This window comes from Poecilia latipinna, unplaced genomic scaffold (assembly GCF_001443285.1).
Source record: "Poecilia latipinna isolate Pla-1442-1.1 unplaced genomic scaffold, P_latipinna-1.0 Scaffold1, whole genome shotgun sequence".
Taxonomy (NCBI): Eukaryota; Metazoa; Chordata; class Actinopteri; order Cyprinodontiformes; family Poeciliidae; genus Poecilia; species Poecilia latipinna.
This window is the reverse complement of record NW_015112617.1, coordinates 1,110,388-1,126,195: the sequence shown is the minus strand read 5'-3', so window position 1 is coordinate 1,126,195 and position 15,808 is coordinate 1,110,388. Positions and strand designations below refer to the sequence as shown.

Below are 15,808 nucleotides of genomic sequence, written 5' to 3'. Positions count from 1 at the left end.
GTTGCTAACCCACCCCACCCACTGTAACTACACTATTACTATTATTTATACAACTTTTTGCTGTTGCTATATTTGATATTCCATTGATACATGTTTTACTGATTTGCGGTTTACGTGCTTTACCTTACTGACATGTTTTTAGCTCATGCTTATTTTTCTTTTTTGATTGGTTGCCAAATTTATCACTCTGCCGAGTTGCTCCTCAGCCCGGCGTAGCAAGCAAGAGACGGAAACGTTTCTGACATGGAAAAGACTTAAGGAAGTATCCAGTAGCCCACCTGTGGAGGATTCTGATGCAAAAAAAAAAAACCCCTGCTAAAATGGAAACTAAAATTGGAAAAGTTTGGGAACCCCAAACCACCACAGCTTTAGGTACTAAAAATCTATCCGCTGTGTCTTTGGCATAGATTTGGTCAACTTGCTGTTACTTTTCTTGCTTCGTTTTATTTTTCTTCCTCATGTCGTGTCCTCATGTTAGGGGTTGCCATGGAGATGTGGCACAAGCGCTCACATTAGTGGTTCGTGACCAAGATAAAGAATTTACCCAATGGACTCTGTGAGTACAGATATCCAAATACCCACTACATATAGCTCAAAGTTTTTATCAAGTCCTCTGAAACAGAGACACAGCATCAAAGATGAAAACTGGCAACTTTTTCTTGAAAACATAACATTGCCTTAAATATTTCTAAGGCAACACTAAATTTGGACCAGAGGACGTACAGACACTGGCTTTAAAATCAGGATCTCCGAGTAGCTGTGGATGTGTCTCTCTAGGAAGAACAATTCCTCAGTGGTGGCATGTTTATTCCAACAAAGCTATATTTACTCATTGGCAGGACAGAAATGCTACACTGTGGCGTTATGCTAATTAAGGTAGAGCAGAGCAATCTACCACAAGCTAGCTCAGAACTGCCCTGTGACACAGGAGTATTTAGGAGAGCAGCGAACTGCAAGGAAGCTCAATTACAGCCTCCCAGCATGTTTCACATAAATCACGCCAAATCCGCTTTGGGGCCCGTCTCCTCGGAATGTTTTAGCACAAAACAGAGACGGCAGCATCACGGTGACTCAAAAGGAGAGAGGCTTATGGAAAACTGCAACATAATGTAACAGATGTGCAAAGCAGCGTCCCGTTTGACTCCGCCACTCCCAGAGAGAGTCGGTAAGCTGACTGAGGTTTTAACCGTTAGAGGACGATCGCTGATCTGCAGCGCTTCGGATTTGCCGTTTGTCACAGAGGAGAGGCAGGTCTGAAGGAGAAACCAGAGGGAAAAAAGTTGCTTCATTTTCAAGAGAGATTTACCTGCCGCTATTTTTATCCGACGCACAAAAATAGAGCTAAAATGTCAGCTTTTTTTTCTTTGATCAAATGAAAGCGTAAATGAATGTTATCTAGAGTCGCCTCATTAGAATACGTTTGCTTTTGATCTAGTCTCACTCCTGAGTTTTTTTTTTTTTTTAACGTATTATTGGTCGCCTTGGATTCTTATTATTTAATTTTTTTTTAACTAAATGAATTGCAGAGTGCCCACGACAAAAGAAAAATTGCCATATCTTTAAAGCAGCTATTGATAAACCGATCTATTCTTTAAAGAGATTTTTTTTTTTGTATTAAAATGTCACATTCTGGCATATCCAAATGTCAACTCCCAAGGTTGCCTCACCATCTGTCTAGCCTTAACACTGCTTTTGAAATAATAGCCTTAAAAAAAAAAAAAAGAAAATAATGGTTTGTGCTGAAACACTCTTTTTGCAGCAGCAGAGGTAAACCTAAGCATAAAAAAATGACGCAAGAGGTTGCTACGCTGTTAGCGCGGCAAAATAAGCTACTTTCTGTCAGTCAGCGGGAAAACAGTTATTGATGCTCGCCGAGACAAAATGTGACTGGCATTTGTAGAGGGGATGTAACGGGCATTACAACGTGACGGACGGGTCCAGTTGAGATATATAGCTGCAGATGCCGATAAGATAACACAGCGGCGAAGCAGCGTCGCAAATTTTCCCTCTGATCAAATGCACGAGCGGGGAGACGGCCGTGACGGGTGTCTCCGACTGTCCCGCACTGCGCGTCCTCACTGTCACCTATCAACAGCGCTATCTAATTTAAACTGGCTAGCCACCGTCTCCCTTCCACTGTAGGTACGAGCCCTTGTTCTCTTTCTTCCCATCACACATGCATGCAAGCTTTCTCTATCACACACACACACATTTGTTTTTGCTGAGAGGGACAGTAGTGGGGAAATACAGTACCTTGCGTGTTGACTGGGTTGGTGGTGGGTGTAGGGATAGTGGTGGGAGCATCTAGATGAAAAGAGTGGAAAAAAAAATAAAGAACATGTATAAGAAATAAAGACAAGAGCAAAGAAAGAGACAAAGTCACTGAAGATGAGAAGCTGCACTATTTTAAAAAAAACAAACAAACCAAAGAAATCCTAACATGCACATGTTGAAGCTACTGTGTGAGCTAAAAGTACATGTTAGTAGGTGAGAGGCTGCATTTACAAATGATAGGTTCAGGGTTTGTTTTTGTTTTTTTCCACCCCCCAAGTTTTTAAACAATAAAAGTGTCAGATGTCAGCAGAGACGACAAACTCCAAATACTATCAACTACTACCAAACATCTTTTTTGTTTGGTTTTCGTATTCGTTCGTGGAGAGCTTGACATACAATGTCCATGGAAACTGTTTTAAAACCTCAAAAAATACGTCCTTGAATAAATAAAACAGATAAACATTGAAAAAAGTCTATCAATAGCTGTGTTTTTAGAAAACATTCTTGAAACTATTGAATCATCCCTGGTCTATATCTATGGCAACTGTGTTGCATTTTTTCTTTTTACATTGCTCTAATGAATTGTTTACAGTTACTAACCTCATCTGTATTTGCTTTAAATACATTTCTCAACATGTTTGTGAGGAACTGGATAAAAAAATGCAGGTGGAAATGATTCCCCTCCCCCGTCTTTTTCTCATGAAAAACATGTAAATAAATAAATAACCCAATAACAGTGAATAAAATAAACCTACCCTTTCAGAAAGAATCCTTCAAGAACTTTAAACTTTTTCCATAGACAACCATTTCGTTTTCTTTAGAAGAACTCGATTTTATTAACACGTGTTTTGCTTAATAAATAAATCCCTGATGCTTTTAATAGCCTAGCTTAATAAAAACGTTATGAACACTTAAATTTCCAAACTTGTTGGTGCTTTTATGAACACCTTGGCATCTGACATGTGTTTTTAAACAGACTTGGGGTTAAAAAAAATACTTATAAACCCATTTTTGAAGCAGTAGTGTCTCGTGCCAAAAGCTAACATCAGCAAGGAACTGATGTTAGCATGAAGCTACAGTGGCTAACGCTACATCCTGTTAGCCATCTGTTCATTTTTTCATGCCAACTAGGGTTGCCACCTTTCAGAAATAAAAATAAGAGACGCTCCCCACGGTGCGTCGTCCATGCACGTGGGACGTCCGCTGCAGTGATAGACATTATTTTATGGCGGTGTTTTTTGTTTTTAAAAGGTGATCCATAAAGCATAGAGGTCGGTTAGAGTACCCCAAAATTGTACTCCAAACAGGGTAGCAGACCTCAAACACGTTTGATTAAGCAAGTGTAAAAAGTACTTGGTAAGCTACTCAAGTACTGAGGAACTGATCATAACACCTGATTTAATATTCAAAATGTGGCGTCAGACAGCTGAAAGTATAAAAGTTATGGGAACATGCTGGTATTTTAGTCAAAATATATCAGCATTTCAAAATAAAGCATACAGAAACATTAACAAACCTTTTAAAGTAGGAAATATTGATGTCTATTTGTCTGATTTGTTCTTTAAATGACCATTAGTATTATTTTTGGCTGATATTATTAATAAGCAAATAAGCAAGCCTTTTTTCTTTTGGTTGGTTTGATTTTCCTTCTTCGAGCAAAACTTATTATGTCATGGTAATAATAATTGTATTTGTATCAAAGTGTTCTGAGTCTGCATAGTGTCATGATCACTGATATTATTATGAGGTTTTTATAATGTTTAATGCTTTAATGCTTGTTGTAAATGACCACTGGTGATAATTGCTTATTAGGCTGTTTTATTGTTTTATCAGAATAAATGGAGAAGTACAGCAAATGTTTTTTTTCATTAAAGTATCAAACATCACAAAATATTTTACACTGAAAGAAATAAATGTAAAATTTTAGAAATTCTGTATGTCACTGATTTAGAGAACTGATTTCTCAGCTTTGAGTGCTTTTTAAAATGGTAATTTTATATGGAGATATGCCCTGTTTGGTGATGAAATAAAACATAAAAGCTATCTACTCATTAATGTTAATTAAAGACACCTTTTTGGATCTATATATATTTTCTAATTGCTCCTAGCATCAATTGCTGCACATTTTCTTTATCATGGTTATGAATGTTATGTTTTTTTTCAAGCTGATAATCAGATGTCAGTTTTTGGATTAATGGGTGGAAATAGTAAAAAGTTTGATGTTTTCTATTTTGAGGTCAGACGTTTTTCATGTTTGTTTTTTGTTCGCCTCTTTTTTTCCTAATCAAAAATCCAAAAATATTTAACATCATTTCAGTTTGAACTCAGATTTCCACAACAGATTTGCTGAACCTTCTGACGGATAGCTAGCTAGCTGCGTTCACTCGGCTGCATGCCGGCATCTACTGTGAACTCTGGTGTTTGTGTTTTGTGTTGCTCTACACCACCGTTGCAGCGGCAGGTTGGCTTCCTCTATAACGCATCAACTGTGTGGTTTTCACCTCTGCGGGGTCCGCATGGGCCCCGAGGCGACATCAATTGTATCGCTTCAGTCTCGCACACACAAGGGTTAAAATCCTCCTACCCTGAGCTCATGTTGGTGTTTTGAAGCAATAGCCTTGAATTTCCTGAGGAAATAACTGATGCTTGACTTTTCTGTCCTAAAACTAAACTTTGTCCTTGTTTACAAACTGGGATAAACAGTGAATTAAGTTTGTTTCTTTGAGTTTGGACTTTTTGAAATAGATAAAATCAGTTAAATAAATGATTACTGAGCTCTAACCACATGTGGATCTGCACAAGCCCTGTCCTACTTGCCGACCTCAGAAAGGGAAAACAAGAAGATGTGGTAACAACCGCAGCAGCACAGGAGTAATAACATCAGTCCAGCTAAAGACACGACCAACACCAGCATTAGGATGGTTTTGTCCTCATGACTGATAATCCACACTAATGCATTCATGAATGGTTGACATGTTCTCATGTAAAAATACATTTGGTTATAACAGCCTATCGTTACACAGAATCATTACACTCAGCATTTCATAAAAGCATTGTGACTCATCATTGTTTATGTTCCTACGTTTCGTTTATGTTCCTGAAAATATATTTTCTCAATCTCACCCAGTCTTATTTGTTCTGTTCAGCCATTTTCAAAGCACAGATACGACAGTCATACTCAATAATTAAAAATGTCTTCATGAGTCTTGTGATTTTGAAAATAATAACCTTTAAGTAGTTATTTGGCATACTTTTCTGTTTTTTAAAAGTAAAATTTTTCATTGGTCTGAGGCAATAATCTAATTTTAAATGTCATGTTTTCATGAACTGTTAGAGGAAAATCATCACACTTAACAGAAATAAAGGAAATCAAATATCCATGTGTGTAATTAATCTACATAATGTGTTCAATTAGTGATAAAGTTCCTGAAATAAATGAACTTTTCAATAATATTCAAATGTATTGAATATTATCCGTATAGCCTAAAATATTTAACAAGAATTTAACATGTTACTAATTTTCAAAGTAAATATCGTTTGAAGATGGAATTTACATGACATTCTTTCACTGAGTCCAGGTGTGAAAGGAAATCAAACCCTAGTTTTTATGGTAAGAGAGTAAAAACATTTTTCTGTTCAACAGACCAAAAACTGATCTGGTCTTAATTTAAATCTAACATTAACTCAAGTCCCACAAAGGACTGAACGGTTGCTGCTATGCTGCTACTTTTTTATTTTTTATTTTTTTATCGCAACATGCTTAATAACACAGCTGCAAAGTGGTGCAGTTGGCAGAGCTGTTGCCTTGCAGCAAGAAGGTTCTGGGTTCAATTCCCGGCCCCGGTGTTTCTGCATGGAGTTTGCATGTTCTCCCTGTGCATGGTTGGTTCTCCCTGGGTACTCTGGCTTCCTACCACAGTCTGACTGACTGTCAGACTAATTGGTGTCTCTAAATTGTCCCCAGGTGTCTCTGTGTGGCCCTGTGACAGGCTGGTGACCTGTCCAGGGTGAACCCTGCCTCTTGCCCGGAACATTAGCTGGAGATGAATCAAAGAAACAAACTAAGAACAAAACCTCCATTGCAAATGTTTTGGATTTGAGTGTCACTTTATGCTGCAGTGGTAAAGAGTAAACAGAAGATTTCACAAAGGGCCAATTCATAAACACACAGTAAAGAGGCTGAGATGGGGGGGGTGTTAGAGAATGAGAAAAGGTAAAAAATAAATAAATAAGGTGAGATTAAACATAAAATTCTTTGGCTGATTATCTGCTTAGTAAATCATCTTTGTCACTTTGTTCAAATGTAAAATAATNATCACTCTGCCGAGTTGCTCCTCAGCCCGGCGTAGCAAGCAAGAGACGGAAACGTTTCTGACATGGAAAAGACTTAAGGAAGTATCCAGTAGCCCACCTGTGGAGGATTCTGATGCAAAAAAAAAAACCCCTGCTAAAATGGAAACTAAAATTGGAAAAGTTTGGGAACCCCAAACCACCACAGCTTTAGGTACTAAAAATCTATCCGCTGTGTCTTTGGCATAGATTTGGTCAACTTGCTGTTACTTTTCTTGCTTCGTTTTATTTTTCTTCCTCATGTCGTGTCCTCATGTTAGGGGTTGCCATGGAGATGTGGCACAAGCGCTCACATTAGTGGTTCGTGACCAAGATAAAGAATTTACCCAATGGACTCTGTGAGTACAGATATCCAAATACCCACTACATATAGCTCAAAGTTTTTATCAAGTCCTCTGAAACAGAGACACAGCATCAAAGATGAAAACTGGCAACTTTTTCTTGAAAACATAACATTGCCTTAAATATTTCTAAGGCAACACTAAATTTGGACCAGAGGACGTACAGACACTGGCTTTAAAATCAGGATCTCCGAGTAGCTGTGGATGTGTCTCTCTAGGAAGAACAATTCCTCAGTGGTGGCATGTTTATTCCAACAAAGCTATATTTACTCATTGGCAGGACAGAAATGCTACACTGTGGCGTTATGCTAATTAAGGTAGAGCAGAGCAATCTACCACAAGCTAGCTCAGAACTGCCCTGTGACACAGGAGTATTTAGGAGAGCAGCGAACTGCAAGGAAGCTCAATTACAGCCTCCCAGCATGTTTCACATAAATCACGCCAAATCCGCTTTGGGGCCCGTCTCCTCGGAATGTTTTAGCACAAAACAGAGACGGCAGCATCACGGTGACTCAAAAGGAGAGAGGCTTATGGAAAACTGCAACATAATGTAACAGATGTGCAAAGCAGCGTCCCGTTTGACTCCGCCACTCCCAGAGAGAGTCGGTAAGCTGACTGAGGTTTTAACCGTTAGAGGACGATCGCTGATCTGCAGCGCTTCGGATTTGCCGTTTGTCACAGAGGAGAGGCAGGTCTGAAGGAGAAACCAGAGGGAAAAAAGTTGCTTCATTTTCAAGAGAGATTTACCTGCCGCTATTTTTATCCGACGCACAAAAATAGAGCTAAAATGTCAGCTTTTTTTTCTTTGATCAAATGAAAGCGTAAATGAATGTTATCTAGAGTCGCCTCATTAGAATACGTTTGCTTTTGATCTAGTCTCACTCCTGAGTTTTTTTTTTTTTTTTAACGTATTATTGGTCGCCTTGGATTCTTATTATTTAATTTTTTTTTAACTAAATGAATTGCAGAGTGCCCACGACAAAAGAAAAATTGCCATATCTTTAAAGCAGCTATTGATAAACCGATCTATTCTTTAAAGAGATTTTTTTTTTTGTATTAAAATGTCACATTCTGGCATATCCAAATGTCAACTCCCAAGGTTGCCTCACCATCTGTCTAGCCTTAACACTGCTTTTGAAATAATAGCCTTAAAAAAAAAAAAAAGAAAATAATGGTTTGTGCTGAAACACTCTTTTTGCAGCAGCAGAGGTAAACCTAAGCATAAAAAAATGACGCAAGAGGTTGCTACGCTGTTAGCGCGGCAAAATAAGCTACTTTCTGTCAGTCAGCGGGAAAACAGTTATTGATGCTCGCCGAGACAAAATGTGACTGGCATTTGTAGAGGGGATGTAACGGGCATTACAACGTGACGGACGGGTCCAGTTGAGATATATAGCTGCAGATGCCGATAAGATAACACAGCGGCGAAGCAGCGTCGCAAATTTTCCCTCTGATCAAATGCACGAGCGGGGAGACGGCCGTGACGGGTGTCTCCGACTGTCCCGCACTGCGCGTCCTCACTGTCACCTATCAACAGCGCTATCTAATTTAAACTGGCTAGCCACCGTCTCCCTTCCACTGTAGGTACGAGCCCTTGTTCTCTTTCTTCCCATCACACATGCATGCAAGCTTTCTCTATCACACACACACACATTTGTTTTTGCTGAGAGGGACAGTAGTGGGGAAATACAGTACCTTGCGTGTTGACTGGGTTGGTGGTGGGTGTAGGGATAGTGGTGGGAGCATCTAGATGAAAAGAGTGGAAAAAAAAATAAAGAACATGTATAAGAAATAAAGACAAGAGCAAAGAAAGAGACAAAGTCACTGAAGATGAGAAGCTGCACTATTTTAAAAAAAACAAACAAACCAAAGAAATCCTAACATGCACATGTTGAAGCTACTGTGTGAGCTAAAAGTACATGTTAGTAGGTGAGAGGCTGCATTTACAAATGATAGGTTCAGGGTTTGTTTTTGTTTTTTTCCACCCCCCAAGTTTTTAAACAATAAAAGTGTCAGATGTCAGCAGAGACGACAAACTCCAAATACTATCAACTACTACCAAACATCTTTTTTGTTTGGTTTTCGTATTCGTTCGTGGAGAGCTTGACATACAATGTCCATGGAAACTGTTTTAAAACCTCAAAAAATACGTCCTTGAATAAATAAAACAGATAAACATTGAAAAAAGTCTATCAATAGCTGTGTTTTTAGAAAACATTCTTGAAACTATTGAATCATCCCTGGTCTATATCTATGGCAACTGTGTTGCATTTTTTCTTTTTACATTGCTCTAATGAATTGTTTACAGTTACTAACCTCATCTGTATTTGCTTTAAATACATTTCTCAACATGTTTGTGAGGAACTGGATAAAAAAATGCAGGTGGAAATGATTCCCCTCCCCCGTCTTTTTCTCATGAAAAACATGTAAATAAATAAATAACCCAATAACAGTGAATAAAATAAACCTACCCTTTCAGAAAGAATCCTTCAAGAACTTTAAACTTTTTCCATAGACAACCATTTCGTTTTCTTTAGAAGAACTCGATTTTATTAACACGTGTTTTGCTTAATAAATAAATCCCTGATGCTTTTAATAGCCTAGCTTAATAAAAACGTTATGAACACTTAAATTTCCAAACTTGTTGGTGCTTTTATGAACACCTTGGCATCTGACATGTGTTTTTAAACAGACTTGGGGTTAAAAAAAATACTTATAAACCCATTTTTGAAGCAGTAGTGTCTCGTGCCAAAAGCTAACATCAGCAAGGAACTGATGTTAGCATGAAGCTACAGTGGCTAACGCTACATCCTGTTAGCCATCTGTTCATTTTTTCATGCCAACTAGGGTTGCCACCTTTCAGAAATAAAAATAAGAGACGCTCCCCACGGTGCGTCGTCCATGCACGTGGGACGTCCGCTGCAGTGATAGACATTATTTTATGGCGGTGTTTTTTGTTTTTAAAAGGTGATCCATAAAGCATAGAGGTCGGTTAGAGTACCCCAAAATTGTACTCCAAACAGGGTAGCAGACCTCAAACACGTTTGATTAAGCAAGTGTAAAAAGTACTTGGTAAGCTACTCAAGTACTGAGGAACTGATCATAACACCTGATTTAATATTCAAAATGTGGCGTCAGACAGCTGAAAGTATAAAAGTTATGGGAACATGCTGGTATTTTAGTCAAAATATATCAGCATTTCAAAATAAAGCATACAGAAACATTAACAAACCTTTTAAAGTAGGAAATATTGATGTCTATTTGTCTGATTTGTTCTTTAAATGACCATTAGTATTATTTTTGGCTGATATTATTAATAAGCAAATAAGCAAGCCTTTTTTCTTTTGGTTGGTTTGATTTTCCTTCTTCGAGCAAAACTTATTATGTCATGGTAATAATAATTGTATTTGTATCAAAGTGTTCTGAGTCTGCATAGTGTCATGATCACTGATATTATTATGAGGTTTTTATAATGTTTAATGCTTTAATGCTTGTTGTAAATGACCACTGGTGATAATTGCTTATTAGGCTGTTTTATTGTTTTATCAGAATAAATGGAGAAGTACAGCAAATGTTTTTTTTCATTAAAGTATCAAACATCACAAAATATTTTACACTGAAAGAAATAAATGTAAAATTTTAGAAATTCTGTATGTCACTGATTTAGAGAACTGATTTCTCAGCTTTGAGTGCTTTTTAAAATGGTAATTTTATATGGAGATATGCCCTGTTTGGTGATGAAATAAAACATAAAAGCTATCTACTCATTAATGTTAATTAAAGACACCTTTTTGGATCTATATATATTTTCTAATTGCTCCTAGCATCAATTGCTGCACATTTTCTTTATCATGGTTATGAATGTTATGTTTTTTTTCAAGCTGATAATCAGATGTCAGTTTTTGGATTAATGGGTGGAAATAGTAAAAAGTTTGATGTTTTCTATTTTGAGGTCAGACGTTTTTCATGTTTGTTTTTTGTTCGCCTCTTTTTTTCCTAATCAAAAATCCAAAAATATTTAACATCATTTCAGTTTGAACTCAGATTTCCACAACAGATTTGCTGAACCTTCTGACGGATAGCTAGCTAGCTGCGTTCACTCGGCTGCATGCCGGCATCTACTGTGAACTCTGGTGTTTGTGTTTTGTGTTGCTCTACACCACCGTTGCAGCGGCAGGTTGGCTTCCTCTATAACGCATCAACTGTGTGGTTTTCACCTCTGCGGGGTCCGCATGGGCCCCGAGGCGACATCAATTGTATCGCTTCAGTCTCGCACACACAAGGGTTAAAATCCTCCTACCCTGAGCTCATGTTGGTGTTTTGAAGCAATAGCCTTGAATTTCCTGAGGAAATAACTGATGCTTGACTTTTCTGTCCTAAAACTAAACTTTGTCCTTGTTTACAAACTGGGATAAACAGTGAATTAAGTTTGTTTCTTTGAGTTTGGACTTTTTGAAATAGATAAAATCAGTTAAATAAATGATTACTGAGCTCTAACCACATGTGGATCTGCACAAGCCCTGTCCTACTTGCCGACCTCAGAAAGGGAAAACAAGAAGATGTGGTAACAACCGCAGCAGCACAGGAGTAATAACATCAGTCCAGCTAAAGACACGACCAACACCAGCATTAGGATGGTTTTGTCCTCATGACTGATAATCCACACTAATGCATTCATGAATGGTTGACATGTTCTCATGTAAAAATACATTTGGTTATAACAGCCTATCGTTACACAGAATCATTACACTCAGCATTTCATAAAAGCATTGTGACTCATCATTGTTTATGTTCCTACGTTTCGTTTATGTTCCTGAAAATATATTTTCTCAAACTCACCCAGTCTTAGTTGTTCTGTTCAGCCATTTTCAAAGCACAGATACGACAGTCATACTCAATAATTAAAAATGTCTTCATGAGTCTTGTGATTTTGAAAATAATAACCTTTAAGTAGTTATTTGGCATACTTTTCTGTTTTTTAAAAGTAAAATTTTTCATTGGTCTGAGGCAATAATCTAATTTTAAATGTCATGTTTTCATGAACTGTTAGAGGAAAATCATCACACTTAACAGAAATAAAGGAAATCAAATATCCATGTGTGTAATTAATCTACATAATGTGTTCAATTAATGATAAAGTTCCTGAAATAAATTAACTTTTCAATAATATTCAAATTTATTTAATATTATCCGTATAGCCTAAAATATTTAACAAGAATTTAACATGTTACTAATTTTCAAAGTAAATATCGTTTGAAGATGGAATTTACATGACATTCTTTCACTGAGTCCAGGTGTGAAAGGAAATCAAACCCTAGTTTTTATGGTAAGAGAGTAAAAACATTTTTCTGTTCAACAGACCAAAAACTGATCTGGTCTTAATCGAAATCTGATCTAAACTCAAGTGCCACAAAGGACTGAACACTTGCTGCTATGCTGCTACTTTTTTATTTTTTATTTTTTTATCGCAACATGCTTAATAACACAGCTGCAAAGTGGTGCAGTTGGCAGAGCTGTTGCCTTGCAGCAAGAAGGTTCTGGGTTTGATTCCCAGCCTGGGGCCTTTCTGCATGGAGTCTGCATGTTCTCCCTGTGCATGGTTGGTTCTCCCTGGGTACTCTGGCTTCCTACCACAGTCTGACTGACTGTCAGACTAATTGGTGTCTCTAAATTGTCCCCAGGTGTCTCTGTGTGGCCCTGTGACAGGCTGGTGACCTGTCCAGGGTGAACCCTGCCTCTTGCCCGGAACATTAGCTGGAGATGAATCAAAGAAACAAACTAAGAACAAAACCTCCATTGCAAATGTTTTGGATTTGAGTGTCACTTTATGCTGCAGTGGTAAAGAGTAAACAGAAGATTTCACAAAGGGCCAATTCATAAACACACAGTAAAGAGGCTGAGATGGGGGGGGTGTTAGAGAATGAGAAAAGGTAAAAAATAAATAAATAAGGTGAGATTAAACATAAAATTCTTTGGCTGATTATCTGCTTAGTAAATCATCTTTGTCACTTTGTTCAAATGTAAAATAATAATAATAATAATAATAATAATAATAATAATAATAATAATAATAATAATAATAATAATATAATTATTAGATGTTGGTAAATGTTTTCCTTATGAACAGACCAAGCAATTAAGGCAAGACATGATAAGTTTAAGAGGATCTTCCTCACTCAGTTCAAAATAGATCAAGCCGATGGCTTAGAGCCAGTTTCTAAATGTGACTGATGTGTGTCGAACTTCCGGAAAAATACTTACTCTCTCTACAAAACCTATCAAAAACATTTGTATTAATTTATTTGCTTATGGGTATTCTCATAGGTAAAATCTTTGATTTCTACACGTATGTCTGAGTTGGAAAACAGGACAAATACAAAACCTAAATTTATGCAGTTATTGACTTACATTCACAAATTTAGATGTCTACGAATGGATTTTTAATTGACAGTAGTCTTACATCATACATAACTCATTGTGTTTCCATAGCAACTAAAACAAACAAGCACCTGACACATGGTTGTTTGACATCATCATGTCATCAATGTTCTCATCAATGATGTCATAAATAATCAAAAGATTATTATCATCATTTGGAATACAAGAATCCCCTTTTCAACTTCGTTGGAGGTAGAACTCTTCGAGAGAGACAATTTCTAGGAGTGATTTTAGAAAGTATTTCCAGCGCAGTAAAAATGATTCTTACGATCGGTTGGGGCCTTGGCTATCTCGTGACGAAGGGAGTTGAAAAACTCCTGGGATATAGGACTAAGGATGAAGAAATTCCAGAAGAGAGCCCTTCTGACGAAAGTTTTAAGTACTTTTGTTTTGAGGATGTCGCCGAAGAAAACTTAAAACACAGAGATGATTCGGTACAAGATGAAGGACTTTTAGTGGAAAGCAAAGAGGACAATAGATGGAAGTACTTTTGTTTTGAGGAGATTATGCCGGAAGACATGGAAACTTCCTCTGAAGTTGAGGAAGTAACAATCAAGGAGGATTTGACGTCTGAGGACACAGTTGATTTGGAAAGTGTTACTGAAATCAAAACAAAGCTGCACTTGGAAGCTTGCGCTGGGGATACTGAAGTAAACACTGAAAACACTTTTGAAGACTTTAATGCTTTTGAAAGTGTTTATATTCCCCATGAACACATCGACCTGGCTGTTCAAGCAAGCTGTGACAGCAAGGAAAGTCTGATGAATTTTGAAATAATCTTTATTGATTCTTCAACGGAGGAAGAATCTTCAGTTGATGAAAACTCTAAGGATGGAATTCAAAATTCCACAGATAGTTTTGAGACCATGGACGCTACAAACAATGACGTTTCCTCTGAGGAAGGACATCCTGTGGTACCTAACCCAGCCCTTGAAGTTCCTGTAAAAACTGGAAGTCAGATATACCATCTGTCCTCAGTCATTTGCTGGAAGCAGGCAACAACTTCTGACACCAGCAGCCTTTGCACATATCTGATGTGTGGAGAGCTGGTGTTTAAGGCAGAGGATGAGCAGGTATCACTGGCTAATATCAACTGTGGAGCTGACATTTGCAGCAACGGGTACATCTTCATCTATGAAAAGGCCACAGAAGGACAGGACGAATACAGCGTTGGGGTCAAAGTGACAAATGATCAACAACAAAGATAGTGGGTGGAACATGGCCCGCACAGAGTCATTGTCAAGGAGTTGTGGCCAGTCCGGACGCTTGCAACGGTGCAGACTGGACCACCGAAGAGCTGGAGGTGGGCGGCCATTTGGCCGCATGGAACCATGAAGACGCAGAGATGGAGGCTGGGTGTGCTGGCAGGAGGACATGGAGCGACGGGCAGATGGATCATCAGCACCGGCAGATGCACGGATAAGTGCTCAGGCACTGAGCAGCTCATATATATATACAGTACAGACCAAAAGTTTGGACACACCTACTCATTCAATGAGTTTCCTTTATTTTCATGACTATTGACATCGTAGATTCACACAGAAGGCATCAAAACTATTGAATTAACACATGTGGAAATATGTACTAAACAAAAAAGTGTAAAACAACTGAAAATACGCCTTATATTACTGCTTTGCACACTTTCTGCATTCTCTTGATGAGTTTCAAGAGGTAGTCACCTGAAATGGTTTTCACTTCACAGGTGTGCCCTGTCAGGTTAATAAGTGGGATTTCTTGCCTTATAAATGGGGTTGGGACCATCAGTTGTGTTGTGCAGAAGTCAGGTGGACACACAGCTGATAGTCCTACTGAATATAGTGTTAGAATTTGTATTACGGCAAGACAAAAGCAGCTAAGTAAAGAAAAACGAGTGATCATCATTACTTTAAGAAATGAAGGTCATTCAATCCAAAAAATTGGGAAAACTTTGAAATTGCCCCCAAGTTCAGTCGCAAAAACCATCAAGCGTTACAAAGAAACTGGCTCACATGAGGACCGCCCCAGGAAAGGAAGACCAAGAGTCACCTCTGCTGCGGAGGATAAGTTCATCCGAGTCACCAGCCTCAGAAATCACAGGTTAACAGCAGCTCAGATTAGAGACCAGGTCAATGCCACACAGAGCAGCAGACTCATCTCTGTAACAACTGTTAAGAGGAGACTGTGTGAATCAGGCCTTCATGGTAGAATAGCTGCTAGGAAACCTCTGCTAAGGACAGGCAACAAGCAGAAGAGACTTGCTTGGGCTAAAGAACACAAGGAATGGACATTAGACCAGTGGAAATATGTGCTTTGGTCTGATGAGTCCAAATCTTTGATTCCAACCACCGTGTCTTTGTGCGGCACAGAAAAGGTGAACGGATGGACTCTACATGCCTGGTTCCCACCGTGAAGCATGGAGGAGGAGG

General features: G+C 38.2%; 1 protein-coding gene across 3 annotated transcripts in view; it reads right to left on the bottom strand.

The window, feature by feature from the left end:
- cadm1b (cell adhesion molecule 1b) overlaps positions 1-15,808 on the bottom strand; it is a 275,050-nt gene that overhangs the window by 16,785 nt on the left and 242,457 nt on the right. For 2 of the 3 annotated variants that reach the window (XM_015037148.1, XM_015037234.1), the window contains one exon: positions 8,661-8,711. The exons of the other annotated variant lie outside the window; for it this stretch is intronic. In XM_015037148.1, the coding sequence (XP_014892634.1) occupies positions 8,661-8,711 (51 nt within the window). The remainder of the gene's footprint in view (positions 1-8,660; positions 8,712-15,808) is intronic. 3 annotated transcript variants of the gene reach the window in all.